This window comes from Notothenia rossii (assembly GCF_949606895.1).
Source record: "Notothenia rossii genome assembly, chromosome: 8".
NCBI lineage: Eukaryota > Metazoa > Chordata > Actinopteri > Perciformes > Nototheniidae > Notothenia > Notothenia rossii.
In genome coordinates this window covers 83,503,524-83,524,031 of record NC_136906.1, presented here as the reverse complement: position 1 = coordinate 83,524,031, position 20,508 = coordinate 83,503,524, and the positions used below count along the sequence as shown (strand labels likewise).

Here is a 20,508-nt window from a genome sequence, read left to right as displayed (position 1 = left end):
ATAAACAGTAAAATAAAATATATAATAATCAAGTTTTGCACTAAATACCTCGTCAGACATGTTCAACTTCACATTCAGATCTTTATTTCAAAAATATTTGAACGAACAAACACTTTCACAGAAATTAAACATGTCTTCACCACATCTTATTTAGCTACAGCCGAGCCAGGATTTAGGTGTCTGGAGACGGCATACCACTGGCGCTATTTCAACACATTTAAATTGTTCATGTTGAGTCGTTTAAATCAAATGTGAGCTAAGACATCAATACTGAGTGATAGAGTCCCATCAGTGAAGAATCACGTCTTTCAGCAAAGGTCCACAGAGCCCTCGTTGTGCTGCAGGAAGCGGATCAGACCTCCAGGGAGTCCTCCTGGTCATCAGATCTCCAGGGAGCCCTCCTGGTGCTGCAGGAAGCGGATCAGACCTCCAGGCAGCGGCAACTTCTTCAGCCGGCGACGTCCAGCCAGCCTCTGGACCTGCAGCCTGCAGAGCTGCAACAGCGGCCGCGGCAATGCTGAGAGAACAAAACAAGAACACAGTAATAACACTGGAAACCACGAGACAAACCACTAACAACACTAGAAACTACAAAACAAACCACTAACAACCCTGGAAACTACAAATCAAACCACTAACAACACTGGAAACTACAAAACAAACCACTAACAACACTGGAAACTACAAATCAAACCACTAACAACACTGGAAACTACAAATCAAACCACTAACAACACTGGAAACTACAAATCAAACCACTAACAACACTGGAAACTACAAAACAAACCACTAACAACACTGGAAAGAGACAGGTCGAGCCGAGGCCTGTACTACGAAGTTGGTTCAACCTAACCTGGATATGTTTGAGTTAGCCGGTTGGCCTAATCCAAAACATACGCGCTCTCGCTAAACGTTCCTACGACGCGGGTTATCAAGTGGATCGCTCAAGCCAGCCGTGTACTATCTAGTTAGGTGCGTTCACATGAAAGGGGTGGTATCTGGAGCATTCGACCAATCACAAACATGGAGAAGCGTACTGACAGCGCAGCGTCATACTTCCTGAATGAAAAGTCAACTTTAATATTAGACATATGAAGAAGTTAAACTTTAAACATCTGTTAGAGCCACAAAGTTATTATTTCGATACATAATTTGATAAATGATTTAATGATGGAAAATGTTTTATATTGCCGTGATGAATATGTTTTGATGAAGTGATTGTTTATTTTATATCGTAAATATGATCTGTTTCCGTGTACCTTCCGGTGTGTATTTAAGTGAGGTAATTGAGGACAGCCGGGGTGCTCGGAGACCTGTTGAGACGGAGAGCGGAACAGTTTTTCGACCGCAAATTGCAGACAGAAATTAGTTTTGCAAAGGATAAAGGTTGCAATAGCAAAGTATACCGCCGAAATATTGTTTAAAGATTTGTTATTTTGAGACTTTAAGTCAATAATGTTTTGTTAATAAAATTACATTTTTTGGACTGAAAACCTTCGGCTGCTTATTGTTTTGTCGTTAACCCCGCTCTATAGTGGCAAGAGGAAACCCTTGATGACATTACAACATCCATGACTTAATCACTTTATCCAGGATCAAAGCCACATAGCTATTATATATATATATATATATATATATATATATATATATATATATATATATATATATATATATATATATATATATATATATATATATATGCCGTTAATAACTGTGTAATGTATACCTGGCTGCTAAACCCTTGTTACTGCTACAAGGTATGTATCTTGTATTTTGTAGATTGTGTAACTTGCTGCTGTTAAATACCGTCAAACTATGTGCAATATATACTTTATATACATATGCCATCTTTAATAACTGTAATATATACCGGGCTGCTAAATCCTAAGAACTGCTACAGGATTTGATTTGTAGATTTGATTTGTTTTTGATCTGTATTTTTGAAAATTATGTAACTTTTTTAGTTTTATCTTTTTTTAGCATATTGTTTATTATATTATAACTTAGTACTTTTTTAACGCATGTAAGATATGCAACACTAAGCTGTCTGTGGCTCTTTTTGCTGTAACGCTGCACATTTCCCCTCTGTGGGACTCATAAAGGTATTCTGATTCTGACTCTGATAGCTGCACCTGCAAGGTGAATACAGCTGGTAACAGAACAAGTGTTTGAATGCGTACATGAACAGGTTTATGATATCACTGCCCCGTCTAAGACACCATCTGACTTTCATTACATTTGACTCGAGTGTTTCCTCAACTTAATGTGTTGCTTCAAATAATCCTTCTGCATACAGTATGTGACACTGTGAGTGTTGCACGGCCAGATACGGCTCAGCTGACTCAGATAAGGAGATGATACATTATGATGTGATATGCCGCGGACTGTACTTAATGTTACTCTGATCCTGTTACTTATGTTGTGGCAGATATTTAAGTAAGCTTTCTTAACGCTAATGTTCTAATAGTCAGATTGCTCTGAAGATGGGAGGTGATATTCTATTCATGTTCACGTTCACACAGTCGCTGATTTTTGCCGGCCGTCTTTCCTGCAACGGCAGCTTTTCTGTATTTCCTTTCTCCTGTAATATGACTTGATCGCTTTAAACTCCGCACACTGAGCTCTGATTGGTCAGCAGGCAGTGCTTTCACTGAGTTGATCTCTTAGCCTGAAACCTGACCTGCTCCGGGGCAGGTTAGCCGCTCAGCATAAGTTACCATGGAGATCTAGCCCGCTAAAAAGAGAACCAGCGTCGTAGGTCCGGATACCCTGAGTTTTCCCTGAAGTTAGCCGCTAAGCGAACATCCTGATTCGTAGTACAGGCCTCCGATCAGTTGTTTTTTACTCACCAGCTTTCTCCTTGATGACGTTCCATTCAGAGTAACTGTCCAGATGCTCCATCAGTCGTGAGCAGAGGGTCACATGGCCAACGTAGTCCAACAGGACGTCAATGATCGGCCCCGCCCACCGAGATATACTAGGAGCTGAGATCATCTCACAGAACTGTCAATCAACCACAGAGATGTCAATCAATTACATAACTGTCAATCAATCAAAGAGCTGTCAATCATATAACTGTCAATCAATCACATAACTGTCAATCAATCACAGAGCTGTCAATCAATCACAGAACTGTCAATAAATCAAAGATATGTCAATAAATATCATAACTGTCAATCAATCACAGAGCTGTCAATCAATCAGAGAGCTGTCAATCAATCACATAACTGTCAATCAATCACAGAGCTTTCAATCAATCACAGAACTGTCAATCAATCAATCAATCACATAACTGTCAATACATCAAAGACATGTCAATACATATCATAACTGTCAATCATTCACAGAGCTGTCAATCAATCACATAACTGTCAATCAATCACAGAGCTGTCAATCGATCACAGAGCTGTCAATCAATCACAGAACTGTCAATAAATCACAGAGCTTTCAATCAATCACATAACTGTCAATCAATCACAGACATGTCAATCAATCACAGAACTGTCAATCAATCACAGAGCTTTCAATCAATCACATAACTGTGAATCAATCACCTAAATGTCAATCAATCACATAACTGTCAATCAATCACAGAGCAATCAATCAATCCCATAACTGTCAATCAATCACATAAATATCAATCACATAACTGTCAATCAATCACATAACTGTCAATCAATTACAGACATGTCAATCAATCACGGAACTGTCAAACAATCACAGAACTGTCAATCAATCACAGAACTGTCAATCAATCACAGAACTGTCAAAGCAGACGTTTGGTCACCTGAACGCCTCCGTGCTGTTCGGAGACCCTGTCTGAGTCCCTTTCTGATCGTGTGGTTTTGATTGGTGGATGAGGTCGGTTTCCATAGACACAGTTGAAGCAGGAGCGGGCGTGGCCCCCGTGGTCGAGCAGGTACTTGAACATGGGCAGGTTCTTCATGGAGAACATGTAGACGGCAGGGAAGGTGGTGAGGTGTGTGGGGATGGAGGCGTTGATATCTGCTCTGTGCTCCACCAGCAGGGTGACGGTCTGGATGCAGTTCAGCCTCGCCGCCACCATCAGAGGTTTGAACATGTCCCGGTTGGGGTCTGCGCCGGCCGCCAGCAGCATGCGCACCGCATGGATGTTGTTGTTAATGACGGAGAAGTAGAGCGGCGTGCTGCGGCGGTCCTGGTAGAGCCGCAGCCGTTCTTCAGACAGCTGAGCGTTCACATCGAAACCTGCCTCGATCAGAGCCTCCAGGACGTCATCACGGTTACGCTCAGCCGCCAGGTGAAGCGGGCTGATGCCGGCGCGGCGGACTCTGGTCTTACTGGTGACCGAGATCAACATGGAGACGATGCTGGGAATAGGAAACACAGGAATTAGACCAGACCAACTCTCGGAAAACTGGAAATTAGAGTGTGTGTGTGTGTGTGTGTGTGTGTGTGTGTGTGTGTGTGTGTGTGTGTGTGTGTGTGTGTGTGTGTCATTAGCTAAGGCAGACAAAAATCCATGTTCTCACCTGTAGCTGCCTCTCTGAGCGGCAACATGGAGTGGTAAAAACCCAGTTTTTCCTGGTTTGTTGGCATCAGCATTCTGAGACAGGAGGAACTCCACGATCTCGTCGTGTCCATTTTTAGCAGCTTCATACAGAGCGGTGGCTCCATCAGCAGCCTGGCTGTTAATGTCTGCACCTGCAGTGACCGAAAGGAGATCAGGGATCATGGATCAGGATTCAGGGATCAGGGATCAGGATTCAGGGATCAGGATTCACTATTCAGGATTCAGGGATCAGGGATAAGGATTCAGGGATCAGGGATCAGGATTCAGGATTCAGGGATCAGGATTCAGGGAACAGGATTCAGGATTCAGGGATCAGGATTCAGGGATCAGGGATCAGGATTCAGGGATCAGGATTCATTATTCAGGATTCAGGGATCAGGGATAAGGATTCAGGGATCAGGATTCAGGATTCAGGGATCAGGATTCAGGGAACAGGGTTCAGGGATCAGGATTCGGGGATCAGGATTCAGGATTCAGGGATCATGATTCAGGGATCAGGATTCAGGGATCAGGATTCAGGGAACAGGATTCAGGATTCAGGGATCATGATTCAGGGATCAGGATTCAGGGATCAGGATTCGGGGATCAGGATTCAGGATTCAGGGATCATGATTCAGGGATCAGGATTCAGGGATCAGGATTCAGGGAACAGGATTCAGGATTCAGGGATCAGGATTCAGGGATCAGGATTCAGGGATCAGGATTCAGGATTCAGGGATCAGGATTCAGGATTCAGGATTCAGGGATCAGGATTCAGGATTCAGGATTCAGGGATCAGGATTCAGGATTCAGGATTCAGGGATCAGGATTCAGGGATCAGGATTCAGGGATGAGGATTCAGGATTCAGGGATCAGGATTCAGGGATCAGGATTCAGGGATCAGGATTCAGGGATGAGGATTCAGGATTCAGGGATCAGGCATGTTGCTGTTTATTCTGCACATTTCAGCAGAGATCAATAAGGTAACCCATCCTCTTACCGTGTTTGAGGAGGAGGCGCAGGATGGCCAGCTGCCCGCTCTGCGAGGCGGTAAACAGCGGCGAGAGGCCGTACACATTGACCAGAGTGTGTTTGGCTCCAGCCTTCAGCAGCATCTCACAGATCTCAGCGTTGTTTTGAATAGCAGCTTCGTGTAGGGCCGTGAAACTCCAAATACAGGGAGTGTTGACGGCTGCACCGTGGTTCAACAAGGCCGCCACTATCGCGGCGCTGCTCCTCTCACAGGCTGCAGAGAAACCAGAGTTTATTGAGGGAAATATCAGTCGACTACACACAGTATCACCATTTCAAAGCTCTGCCCTACAGGATAATCTGAGTTCAGATCGTTATGTTGGATATCTTAATGCCCAAATAAAAACTGTCAGTTTCACCTTTGTAGAGCGGAGTCTCTTTGTCATAGTTGGGGGTATTAGTATCAGATCCCTTTTCCAGCAGCACCTGAACGCATGGCAACTGTTCTTTGCTGACAGCGACCATCAGAGCCGTCTCCCCGTGCTCGGTCCGCTTGTTGATCATCCCCGGCTGAGCTGAGCACGAACACGAGAGAAACTGTGTGTGAGAGTGTGTGTTTGTGTGTGTGTGTGTGTGTGTGTATATGTGTGTGTATATGTGTGTGTGTGTGTGTGTGTGTGTGTGTGTGTGTGTGTGTGTGTGTGTGTGTGTGTGTGTGTGTGTGTGTGTGTGTGTGTGTGTGTGTGTGTGTGTGTGTGTGTGTGTGAGAGAGAGAGAGAGAGAGAGTACCTGACAGCAGTACTCTCAGACAGCTGTCCTGCCCGTACCATGCCGCCTGGTGAATGGCGAGCCAGCCCGGTTTACTTGGAAGCATCAGGTTTGTTTCCTGGACCATCGTCAGCGCTTTCACTTTGCTAACATCCCCGACACGGACCGCTCTGAACAGAGGCTCCTCCTCCCTGCAGGGAAGAGACACATCAGGTACAGGTGAGATAGGTGAGACAGGTGAACAGAACTAGACTCACTCCACAGGTTCTGGAGCGATGTGGACCAGACTGCCATCAGGTCGGCGATACGCCACCATGCTCTTCCCAGCTCCCGTCATGAAGCGACTGACGGTCCCATCAAACTTCTTCCTGTCACAGTGACACAAAGACAGCAGCCAATCAAATCCCAGACACTGACCCAAAATCCAATCAGAGCTTAGACACTGACCCAACAGCCAATCAGAGCTCAGAATATGACTCAACAACCAATCAGAGCACTGTCAACACCTTATTGACATGCATACAATGCAAGTTTGAATGGTGCAGGAATAAGTCCTGAAGCATGAGTCAGCTTTTTTAACCCTTCCGGTTTGGTTGTCTTGTTGGTTTTCTGAATGTGTTGTTGGTAGTCTGAAATAAGGTCTGTGGTTAATAAGAGATCTTTGTAATGCCCCACTGGTGAACGTCTGAAAGTTCTGAGGGTTTTAAAAGGTGGTCGTTAAAAGGTAATAAATGAGACTACTGAACGTCATTAAGCCAAAATGGAGGGGATCAGGCAGAGGCTGCCTTCAGGGTCCACTACAGAAATAGGACTTCCCTGCACAACGCTATTCTCACTGCTTAAAGAAAGAAGAATAACATCCATGTATTAGCTGATACCAGCGTTCTGAGTGTCAGTGCAATCTGCCCGAATGAAAGTCAAACAAAGAGGAAGAGGAAATAAAACCATGAGGTCACCTACGGGTCAGGAGGCTCTTCACTTGGAGGATTGTGGGAGCTGTAGTTTACAGGTGGATTGTGGGAGCTGTGGTTTACAGGTGGATTGTTGGAGCTGTGGTTTAAAGGTGGATTGTGGGAGCTGTGGTTTGCAGGTGGATTGTTGGAGCTGTGGTTTGCAGGTGGATTGTGGGAGCTGTGATTTAAAGGTGGGCTGTCCGTCAGACTGCGTGTGATGGCGAGCTGCAGCAGCTCTTCATCACTAAGGTTATTGTAGACAGAATAATCTTCAAAGTAGTCCGCCATTCTGGAGCTGTGAGGAGAAACATCATAAAACAGACACCAGCACTGACTGCATACACGTCTGCTGGTGTGAAGCAGCACTGACTGCATACATGTCTGTTGGTGTCAGTTATTATGAAGCAGCACTGACTGTATACATGTCAGTTGGTGTGAAGCAGCACTGACTGCATACATGTCAGTTGGTGTGAAGCAGCACTGACTGCATACATGTCTGTTGGTGTGAAGCAGTACTGACTGTATACATGTCAGTTGGTGTGAAGCAGCACTGACTGCATACATGTCAGTTGGTGTGAAGCAGCACTGACTGTATACATGTCAGTTGGTGTGAAGCAGCACTGACTGCATACATGTCTGTTGGTGTGAAGCAGTACTGACTGCATACATGTCAGTTGGTGTGAAGCAGCACTGACTGCATACATGTCTGTTGGTGTGAAGCAGTACTGACTGTATACATGTCAGTTGGTGTGAAGCAGCACTGACTGCATACATGTCTGTTGGTGTGAAGCAGTACTGACTGTATACATGTCAGTTGGTGTGAAGCAGCACTGACTGCATACATGTCAGTTGGTGTGAAGCAGCACTGACTGTATACATGTCAGTTGGTGTGAAGCAGCACTGACTGCATACATGTCAGTTGGTGTGAAGCAGCACTGACTGTATACATGTCTGTTGGTGTGAAGCAGTACTGACTGTATACATGTCAGTTGGTGTGAAGCAGCACTGACTGCATACATGTCAGTTGGTGTGAAGCAGCACTGACTGTATACATGTCAGTTGGTGTGAAGCAGCACTGACTGCATACATGTCAGTTGGTGTGAAGCAGCACTGACTGTATACATGTCTGTTATTATGAAGCAGCACTGACTGTATACATGTCTGTTGGTGTCAGTTATTATGAAGCAGTACTGACTGCATACATGTCTGTTGGTGTCAGTTATTATGAAGCAGCACTGACTGCATACATGTCTGTTGGTGTCAGTTATTATGAAGCAGTACTGACTGCATACATGTCTGTTGGTGTGAAGCAGCACTGACTGTATACATGTCAGTTGGTGTGAAGCAGCACTGACTGCATACATGTCAGTTGGTGTGAAGCAGCACTGACTGCATACATGTCTGTTGGTGTGAAGCAGTACTGACTGAATACATGTCAGTTGGTGTGAAGCAGCACTGACTGCATACATGTCTGTTGGTGTGAAGCAGTACTGACTGTATACATGTCAGTTGGTGTGAAGCAGCACTGACTGCATACATGTCAGTTGGTGTGAAGCAGCACTGACTGTATACATGTCAGTTGGTGTGAAGCAGCACTGACTGTATACATGTCTGTTGGTGTGAAGCAGTACTGACTGTATACATGTCAGTTGGTGTGAAGCAGCACTGACTGCATACATGTCAGTTGGTGTGAAGCAGCACTGACTGTATACATGTCTGTTGGTGTGAAGCAGTACTGACTGTATACATGTCAGTTGGTGTGAAGCAGCACTGACTGCATACATGTCAGTTGGTGTGAAGCAGCACTGACTGTATACATGTCAGTTTGTGTGAAGCAGCACTGACTGCATACATGTCAGTTGGTGTGAAGCAGCACTGACTGTATACATGTCTGTTATTATGAAGCAGCACTGACTGTATACATGTCTGTTGGTGTCAGTTATTATGAAGCAGTACTGACTGCATACATGTCTGTTGGTGTCAGTTATTATGAAGCAGCACTGACTGCATACATGTCTGTTGGTGTCAGTTATTATGAAGCAGTACTGACTGCATACATGTCTGTTGGTGTGAAGCAGCACTGACTGTATACATGTCAGTTGGTGTGAAGCAGCACTGACTGCATACATGTCAGTTGGTGTGAAGCAGCACTGACTGTATACATGTCAGTTGGTGTGAAGCAGCACTGACTGCATACATGTCAGTTGGTGTGAAGCAGCACTGACTGTATACATGTCTGTTATTATGAAGCAGCACTGACTGTATACATGTCTGTTGGTGTCAGTTATTATGAAGCAGCACTGACTGTATACATGTCTGTTGGTGTCAGTTAGTATGAAGCAGCACTGACTGTATACATGTCTTTTGGTGTGAAGCAGCACTGACTGTATACATGTCTGTTGGTGTCAGTTAGTATGAAGCAGCACTGACTGCATACATGTCTGTTGGTGTGAAGCAGTACTGACTGTATACATGTCAGTTGGTGTGAAGCAGCACTGACTGCATACATGTCTGTTGGTGTGAAGCAGTACTGACTGTATACATGTCAGTTGGTGTGAAGCAGCACTGACTGTATACATGTCAGTTGGTGTGAAGCAGCACTGACTGCATACATGTCAGTTGGTGTGAAGCAGCACTGACTGTATACATGTCAGTTGGTGTGAAGCAGCACTGACTGCATACATGTCAGTTGGTGTGAAGCAGCACTGACTGTATACATGTCTGTTATTATGAAGCAGCACTGACTGTATACATGTCTGTTGGTGTCAGTTATTATGAAGCAGCACTGACTGCATACATGTCTGTTGGTGTCAGTTATTATGAAGCAGTACTGACTGTATACATGTCTGTTGGTGTCAGTTATTATGAAGCAGCACTGACTGTATACATGTCTGTTGGTGTCAGTTATTATGAAGCAGCACTGACTGTATACATGTCTGTTGGTGTCAGTTATTATGAAGCAGCACTGACTGTATACATGTCTGTTGGTGTGAAGCAGCACTGACTGTATACATGTCAGTTGGTGTGAAGCAGCACTGACTGCATACATGTCTGTTGGTGTCAGTTATTATGAAGCAGCACTGACTGTATACATGTCTGTTGGTGTCAGTTAGTATGAAGCAGCACTGACTGCATACATGTCAGTTGGTGTGAAGCAGCACTGACTGTATACATGTCAGTTGGTGTGAAGCAGCACTGACTGCATACATGTCTGTTGGTGTGAAGCAGTACTGACTGTATACATGTCAGTTGGTGTGAAGCAGCACTGACTGCATACATGTCTGTTGGTGTCAGTTATTATGAAGCAGCACTGACTGCATACATGTCTGTTGGTGTCAGTTAGTATGAAGCAGCACTGACTGCATACATATCAGTTGGTGTCAGTTATTATGAAGCAGCACTGACTGTATACATGTCAGTTGGTGTCAGTTATTATGAAGCAGCACTGACTGTATACATGTCTGTTGGTGTCAGTTATTATGAAGCAGCACTGACTGTATACATGTCTGTTGGTGTCAGTTATTATGAAGCAGTACTGACTGCATACATGTCTGTTGGTGTCAGTTATTATGAAGCAGCACTGACTGCATACATGTCTGTTGGTGTCAGTTATTATGAAGCAGTACTGACTGCATACATGTCTGTTGGTGTGAAGCAGCACTGACTGTATACATGTCAGTTGGTGTGAAGCAGCACTGACTGTATACATGTCAGTTGGTGTGAAGCAGCACTGACTGTATACATGTCTGTTATTATGAAGCAGCACTGACTGTATACATGTCTGTTGGTGTCAGTTATTATGAAGCAGCACTGACTGTATACATGTCTGTTGGTGTCAGTTATTATGAAGCAGCACTGACTGTATACATGTCAGTTGGTGTGAAGCAGCACTGACTGTATACATGTCTTTTGGTGTGAAGCAGCACTGACTGCATACATGTCTGTTGGTGTGAAGCAGTACTGACTGTATACATGTCAGTTGGTGTGAAGCAGCACTGACTGCATACATGTCTGTTGGTGTGAAGCAGTACTGACTGTATACATGTCAGTTGGTGTGAAGCAGCACTGACTGTATACATGTCAGTTGGTGTGAAGCAGCACTGACTGTATACATGTCAGTTGGTGTGAAGCAGCACTGACTGCATACATGTCAGTTGGTGTGAAGCAGCACTGACTGTATACATGTCTGTTGGTGTGAAGCAGTACTGACTGTATACATGTCAGTTGGTGTGAAGCAGCACTGACTGCATACATGTCTGTTGGTGTGAAGCAGTACTGACTGTATACATGTCAGTTGGTGTGAAGCAGCACTGACTGTATACATGTCAGTTGGTGTGAAGCAGCACTGACTGTATACATGTCAGTTGGTGTGAAGCAGCACTGACTGCATACATGTCAGTTGGTGTGAAGCAGCACTGACTGTATACATGTCTGTTATTATGAAGCAGCACTGACTGTATACATGTCTGTTGGTGTCAGTTATTATGAAGCAGCACTGACTGCATACATGTCTGTTGGTGTCAGTTATTATGAAGCAGCACTGACTGTATACATGTCTGTTGGTGTCAGTTATTATGAAGCAGCACTGACTGTATACATGTCTGTTGGTGTCAGTTATTATGAAGCAGCACTGACTGTATACATGTCTGTTGGTGTCAGTTAGTATGAAGCAGCACTGACTGTATACATGTCTTTTGGTGTGAAGCAGCACTGACTGCATACATGTCTGTTGGTGTGAAGCAGCACTGACTGTATACATGTCAGTTGGTGTGAAGCAGCACTGACTGCATACATGTCTGTTGGTGTCAGTTATTATGAAGCAGCACTGACTGTATACATGTCTGTTGGTGTCAGTTAGTATGAAGCAGCACTGACTGTATACATGTCTTTTGGTGTGAAGCAGCACTGACTGCATACATGTCAGTTGGTGTGAAGCAGCACTGACTGCATACATGTCAGTTGGTGTGAAGCAGCACTGACTGCATACATGTCAGTTGGTGTGAAGCAGCACTGACTGTATACATGTCTGTTATTATGAAGCAGCACTGACTGCATACATGTCTGTTGGTGTCAGTTATTATGAAGCAGCACTGACTGCATACATGTCTGTTGGTGTCAGTTAGTATGAAGCAGCACTGACTGCATACATGTCTGTTGGTGTCAGTTAGTATGAAGCAGCACTGACTGCATACATATCAGTTGGTGTCAGTTATTATGAAGCAGCACTGACTGTATACATGTCAGTTGGTGTCAGTTATTATGAAGCAGCACTGACTGTATACATGTCTGTTGGTGTCAGTTATTATGAAGCAGCACTGACTGTATACATGTCAGTTGGTGTGAAGCAACACTGACTGTATACATGTCAGTTGGTGTGAAGCAGCACTGACTGTATACATGTCAGTTGGTGTGAAGCAGCACTGACTGAATACATGTCAGTTGGTGTGAAGCAGCACTGACTGTATACATGTCAGTTGGTGTGAAGCAGCACTGACTGTATACATGTCAGTTGGTGTGAAGCAGCACTGACTGCATACATGTCAGTTGGTGTGAAGCAGCACTGACTGAATACATGTCAGTTGGTGTGAAGCAGCACTGACTGTATACATGTCTGTTGGTGTGAAGCAGCACTGACTGAATACATGTCAGTTGGTGTGAAGCAGCACTGACTGTATACATGTCAGTTGGTCTGAAGCAGCACTGACTGAATACATGTCAGTTGGTGTGAAGCAGCACTGACTGTATACATGTCAGTTGGTCTGAAGCAGCACTGACTGCATACATGTCTGTTGGTGTGAAGCAGCACTGACTGTATACATGTCAGTTGGTGTGAAGCAGCACTGACTGTATACATGTCAGTTGGTGTGAAGCAGCACTGACTGCATACATGTCAGTTGGTGTGAAGCAGCACTGACTGCATACATGTCTGTTGGTGTCAGTTATTATGAAGCAGCACTGACTGCATACATGTCTGTTGGTGTCAGTTATTATGAAGCAGTACTGACTGTATACATGTCAGTTGGTGTGAAGCAGCACTGACTGCATACATATCAGTTGGTGTGAAGCAGTACTGACTGTATACATGTCTGTTGGTGTCAGTTATTATGAAGCAGCACTGACTGCATACATGTCTGTTGGTGTGAAGCAGCACTGACTGTATACATGTCAGTTGGTGTGAAGCAGCACTGACTGCATACATATCAGTTGGTGTGAAGCAGTACTGACTGTATACATGTCTGTTGGTGTCAGTTATTATGAAGCAGCACTGACTGCATACATGTCTGTTGGTGTGAAGCAGCACTGACTGTATACATGTCAGTTGGTGTGAAGCAGCACTGACTGCATACATGTCAGTTGGTGTGAAGCAGCACTGACTGTATACATGTCAGTTGGTGTGAAGCAGCACTGACTGTATACATGTCAGTTGGTGTGAAGCAGCACTGACTGCATACATGTCAGTTGGTGTGAAGCAGCACTGACTGTATACATGTCTGTTATTATGAAGCAGCACTGACTGTATACATGTCTGTTGGTGTCAGTTATTATGAAGCAGCACTGACTGCATACATGTCTGTTGGTGTGAAGCAGCACTGACTGCATACATGTCTGTTGGTGTCAGTTATTATGAAGCAGCACTGACTGCATACATGTCTGTTGGTGTCAGTTAGTATGAAGCAGCACTGACTGCATACATGTCTGTTGGTGTCAGTTAGTATGAAGCAGCACTGACTGCATACATATCAGTTGGTGTCAGTTATTATGAAGCAGCACTGACTGTATACATGTCTGTTGGTGTCAGTTATTATGAAGCAGCACTGACTGTATACATGTCAGTTGGTGTGAAGCAACACTGACTGTATACATGTCAGTTGGTGTGAAGCAGCACTGACTGAATACATGTCAGTTGGTGTGAAGCAGCACTGACTGTATACATGTCAGTTGGTGTGAAGCAGCACTGACTGAATACATGTCAGTTGGTGTGAAGCAGCACTGACTGTATACATGTCTGTTGGTGTGAAGCAGCACTGACTGAATACATGTCAGTTGGTGTGAAGCAGCACTGACTGTATACATGTCAGTTGGTGTGAAGCAGCACTGACTGTATACATGTCAGTTGGTCTGAAGCAGCACTGACTGTATACATGTCAGTTGGTCTGAAGCAGCACTGACTGCATACATGTCTGTTGGTGTGAAGCAGCACTGACTGTATACATGTCAGTTGGTCTGAAGCAGCACTGACTGCATACATGTCTGTTGGTGTGAAGCAGCACTGACTGAATACATGTCAGTTGGTGTGAAGCAGCACTGACTGTATACATGTCAGTTGGTGTGAAGCAGCACTGACTGTATACATGTCAGTTGGTGTGAAGCAGCACTGACTGTATACATGTCAGTTGGTCTGAAGCAGCACTGACTGCATACATGTCTGTTGGTGTGAAGCAGCACTGACTGTATACATGTCAGTTGGTGTGAAGCAGCACTGACTGCATACATGTCTGTTGGTGTGAAGCAGCACTGACTGTATACATGTCAGTTGGTGTGAAGCAGCACTGACTGTATACATGTCAGTTGGTCTGAAGCAGCACTGACTGCATACATGTCAGTTGGTGTGAAGCAGCACTGACTGTATACATGTCAGTTGGTGTGAAGCAGCACTGACTCACCTGTCTGTAAAGCTTCTCTTTGTTTATCCAGCGTTCCCTTCAGCGTTCAGAAAAGAGAGATTTTGTCTGTGCTGCAGTCAGGGGGGAAGGGGGCGGGGCTTCTGGGTATTTTAGGAGCTGCCATGTCAGCGGGGCGACCTCCAGAGTGACAGACAATCCTCTAGAGCAGGGGTTCCCAAAGTGGGGGTCGCAACCCCGCGGGGGGTCGCGAGACCACGAGTGGGGGTCGCGAGATGATTACAAAATAAAAATGAAAAAAAACAAACAAAGAAATTATTTAAAAAAAATTGATTAATGTTTTTTATTAAAAAAAAAATTCAATTATTATTAATAATAACGTTTGCATAGACATTTTCAGGGGCGGACTAGCCATCTGTATAATTCCCCGCAACGAGGCTCTGTTTCTCAAACAAATTAACACCTCCCCGTCGACAGGGGGTCGCCAGTCTCTGGCACTGTTATTTTGGGGGTCGCGGGCTGAAAAGTTTGGGAACCCCTGCTCTAGAGTCACAGGCACCTATATAACTACAGCAGAGGGAACACCACAGAAGAAGAATAGGGCCTCTTCAAGTAAACATAGGCCTAGTTAAACTTAGAGTGTGTGTGTGTGTGTGTGTGTGTGTGTGTGTGTGTGTGTGTGTGTGTGTGTGTGTGTGTGTGTGTGTGTGTGTGTGTGTGTGTGTGTGTGTGTGTGTGTGTGTGTGTGTGTGTGTGTGTGTGTGTGTGTGTGTGTGTGTGTGTGTGTGTGTGTGTGTGTGTGTGTGTGTGTGTGTGTGTGTGTGTGTGTGTGTTCATCTGTTCTCCTGTTTCCAGATGTAACTTGGTATGAGATGTGTTTCCAGATGTAACTTGGTATGAGATGTGTTTCCAGATGTAACTTGATATGAGATGTGTTTCCAGATGTAACTTGATATTAGATGTGTTTCCAGATGTAACTTGGTATGAGATGTGTTTCCAGATGTAACTTGATATTAGATGTGTTTCCAGATGTAACTTGATATTAGATGTGTTTCCAGATGTAACTTGGTATGAGATGTGTTTCCAGATGTAACTTGGTATGAGATGTGTTTCCAGATGTAACTTGGTATGAGATGTGTTTCCAGATGTAACTTGGTATGAGATGTGTTTGCAGATGTAACTTGGTATGAGATGTGTTTCCAGATGTAACTTGGTATGAGATGTGTTTCCAGATGTAACTTGGTATGAGATGTGTTTCCAGATGTAACTTGGTATGAGATGTGTTTCCAGATGTAACTTGGTATGAGATGTGTTTGCAGATGTAACTTGGTATGAGATGTGTTTGCAGATGTTTGCAGATGTAACTTGGTATGAGATGTGTTTCCAGATGTAACTTGGTATGAGATGTGTTTGCAGATGTTTGCAGATGTAACTTGGTATGAGATGTGTTTGCAGATGTAACTTGATATGAGATGTGTTTGCAGATGTTTGCAGATGTAACTTGGTATGAGATGTGTTTGCAGATGTAACTTGGTATGAGATGTGTTTCCAGATGTAACTTGGTATGAGATGTGTTTGCAGATGTTTGCAGATGTAACTTGGTATGAGATGTGTTTGCAGATGTTTGCAGATGTAACTTGGTATGAGATGTGTTTGCAGATGTTTGCAGATGTAACTTGGTATGAGATGTGTTTGCAGATGTAACTTGATATGAGATGTGTTTCCAGATGTAACTTGATATGAGATGTGTTTGCAGATGTAACTTGGTATGAGATGTGTTTGCAGATGTAACTTGGTATGAGATGTGTTTGCAGATGTAACTTGATATGAGATGTGTTTGCAGATGTAACTTGATATGAGATGTGTTTCCAGATGTAACTTGGTATGAGATGTGTTTGCAGATGTAACTTGGTATGAGATGTGTTTGCAGATGTAACTTGGTATGAGATGTGTTTGCAGATGTAACTTGGTATGAGATGTGTTTGCAGATGTTTGCAGATGTAACTTGGTATGAGATGTGTTTGCTGATGTTTGCCGATGTTTCCAGATGTAACTTGGTATGAGATGTGTTTCCAGATGTAACTTGGTATGAGATGTGTTTCCAGATGTAACTTGGTATGAGATGTGTTTCCAGATGTAACTTGATATTAGATGTGTTTCCAGATGTAACTTGGTATGAGATGTGTTTCCAGATGTAACTTGGTATGAGATGTGTTTCCAGATGTAACTTGATATTAGATGTGTTTCCAGATGTAACTTGGTATGAGATGTGTTTCCAGATGTAACTTGATATTAGATGTGTTTCCAGATGTAACTTGATATTAGATGTGTTTCCAGATGTAACTTGGTATGAGATGTGTTTCCAGATGTAACTTGGTATGAGATGTGTTTCCAGATGTAACTTGGTATGAGATGTGTTTCCAGATGTAACTTGGTATGAGATGTGTTTCCAGATGTAACTTGGTATGAGATGTGTTTCCAGATGTAACTTGGTATGAGATGTGTTTCCAGATGTAACTTGGTATGAGATGTGTTTCCAGATGTAACTTGATATTAGATGTGTTTCCAGATGTAACTTGATATTAGATGTGTTTCCAGATGTAACTTGGTATGAGATGTGTTTCCAGATGTAACTTGATATGAGATGTGTTTCCAGATGTAACTTGATATTAGATGTGTTTCCAGATGTAACTTGGTATGAGATGTGTTTCCAGATGTAACTTGATATTAGATGTGTTTCCAGATGTAACTTGATATTAGATGTGTTTCCAGATGTAACTTGGTATGAGATGTGTTTCCAGATGTAACTTGGTATGAGATGTGTTTCCAGATGTAACTTGGTATGAGATGTGTTTCCAGATGTAACTTGGTATGAGATGTGTTTGCAGATGTAACTTGGTATGAGATGTGTTTCCAGATGTAACTTGGTATGAGATGTGTTTCCAGATGTAACTTGGTATGAGATGTGTTTCCAGATGTAACTTGGTATGAGATGTGTTTCCAGATGTAACTTGGTATGAGATGTGTTTGCAGATGTAACTTGGTATGAGATGTGTTTGCAGATGTTTGCAGATGTAACTTGGTATGAGATGTGTTTCCAGATGTAACTTGGTATGAGATGTGTTTCCAGATGTAACTTGGTATGAGATGTGTTTGCAGATGTAACTTGGTATGAGATGTGTTTGCAGATGTAACTTGGTATGAGATGTGTTTCCAGATGTAACTTGGTATGAGATGTGTTTGCAGATGTAACTTGGTATGAGATGTGTTTGCAGATGTTTGCAGATGTAACTTGGTATGAGATGTGTTTCCAGATGTAACTTGGTATGAGATGTGTTTCCAGATGTAACTTGGTATGAGATGTGTTTCCAGATGTAACTTGGTATGAGATGTGTTTGCAGATGTAACTTGGTATGAGATGTGTTTGCAGATGTTTGCAGATGTAACTTGGTATGAGATGTGTTTCCAGATGTAACTTGGTATGAGATGTGTTTCCAGATGTAACTTGGTATGAGATGTGTTTCCAGATGTAACTTGGTATGAGATGTGTTTGCAGATGTAACTTGGTATGAGATGTGTTTCCAGATGTTTGCAGATGTAACTTGGTATGAGATGTGTTTGCTGATGTTTGCAGATGTAACTTGGTATGAGATGTGTTTCCAGATGTAACTTGGTATGAGATGTGTTTCCAGATGTAACTTGGTATGAGATGTGTTTCCAGATGTAACTTGGTATGAGATGTGTTTCCAGATGTAACTTGGTATGAGATGTGTTTGCAGATGTAACTTGGTATGAGATGTGTTTGCAGATGTTTGCAGATGTAACTTGGTATGAGATGTGTTTGCTGATGTAACTTGGTATGAGATGTGTTTGCAGATGTAACTTGGTATGAGATGTGTTTCCAGATGTAACTTGGTATGAGATGTGTTTGCAGATGTTTGCAGATGTAACTTGGTATGAGATGTGTTTCCAGATGTAACTTGGTATGAGATGTGTTTCCAGATGTAACTTGGTATGAGATGTGTTTCCAGATGTAACTTGGTATGAGATGTGTTTCCAGATGTAACTTGATATTAGATGTGTTTCCAGATGTAACTTGATATTAGATGTGTTTCCAGATGTAACTTGGTATGAGATGTGTTTCCAGATGTAACTTGATATGAGATGTGTTTCCAGATGTAACTTGATATTAGATGTGTTTCCAGATGTAACTTGGTATGAGATGTGTTTCCAGATGTAACTTGATATTAGATGTGTTTCCAGATGTAACTTGATATTAGATGTGTTTCCAGATGTAACTTGATATGAGATGTGTTTCCAGATGTAACTTGGTATGAGATGTGTTTCCAGATGTAACTTGGTATGAGATGTGTTTCCAGATGTAACTTGGTATGAGATGTGTTTCCAGATGTAACTTGGTATGAGATGTGTTTGCAGATGTAACTTGGTATGAGATGTGTTTCCAGATGTAACTTGGTATGAGATGTGTTTCCAGATGTAACTTGGTATGAGATGTGTTTCCAGATGTAACTTGGTATGAGATGTGTTTCCAGATGTAACTTGGTATGAGATGTGTTTGCAGATGTAACTTGGTATGAGATGTGTTTGCAGATGTTTGCAGATGTAACTTGGTATGAGATGTGTTTCCAGATGTAACTTGGTATGAGATGTGTTTCCAGATGTAACTTGGTATGAGATGTGTTTGCAGATGTAACTTGGTATGAGATGTGTTTGCAGATGTAACTTGGTATGAGATGTGTTTCCAGATGTAACTTGGTATGAGATGTGTTTGCAGATGTAACTTGGTATGAGATGTGTTTGCAGATGTTTGCAGATGTAACTTGGTATGAGATGTGTTTCCAGATGTAACTTGGTATGAGATGTGTTTCCAGATGTAACTTGGTATGAGATGTGTTTCCAGATGTAACTTGGTATGAGATGTGTTTGCAGATGTAACTTGGTATGAGATGTGTTTGCAGATGTTTGCAGATGTAACTTGGTATGAGATGTGTTTCCAGATGTAACTTGGTATGAGATGTGTTTCCAGATGTAACTTGGTATGAGATGTGTTTCCAGATGTAACTTGGTATGAGATGTGTTTGCAGATGTAACTTGGTATGAGATGTGTTTCCAGATGTTTGCAGATGTAACTTGGTATGAGATGTGTTTGCTGATGTTTGCAGATGTAACTTGGTATGAGATGTGTTTCCAGATGTAACTTGGTATGAGATGTGTTTCCAGATGTAACTTGGTATGAGATGTGTTTCCAGATGTAACTTGGTATGAGATGTGTTTCCAGATGTAACTTGGTATGAGATGTGTTTGCAGATGTAACTTGGTATGAGATGTGTTTGCAGATGTTTGCAGATGTAACTTGGTATGAGATGTGTTTGCTGATGTAACTTGGTATGAGATGTGTTTGCAGATGTAACTTGGTATGAGATGTGTTTCCAGATGTAACTTGGTATGAGATGTGTTTGCAGATGTTTGCAGATGTAACTTGGTATGAGATGTGTTTCCAGATGTAACTTGGTATGAGATGTGTTTCCAGATGTAACTTGGTATGAGATGTGTTTGCAGATGTAACTTGGTATGAGATGTGTTTCCAGATGTAACTTGGTATGAGATGTGTTTCCAGATGTAACTTGGTATGAGATGTGTT

General features: G+C 42.9%; 1 protein-coding gene across 1 annotated transcript; it reads right to left on the bottom strand.

Annotated features, from left to right (window-relative positions):
- Positions 1-61: 61 nt before the first annotated feature.
- Positions 62-15,041, bottom strand: LOC307014142 (ankyrin repeat and SOCS box protein 2-like). The gene is made up of 10 exons (XM_079641897.1): positions 14,889-15,041; positions 7,232-7,519; positions 6,529-6,639; positions 6,293-6,462; positions 5,923-6,078; positions 5,532-5,777; positions 4,512-4,683; positions 3,788-4,349; positions 2,850-3,003; positions 62-517 (listed from the first exon to the last, which is right to left on the bottom strand). Exons 2-10 carry the CDS (start codon positions 7,510-7,512, stop codon positions 381-383), a joined length of 1,989 nt encoding a protein of 662 aa, XP_079498023.1. The 5' UTR covers positions 7,513-7,519; positions 14,889-15,041; the 3' UTR covers positions 62-380.
- Positions 15,042-20,508: the final 5,467 nt, after the last annotated feature.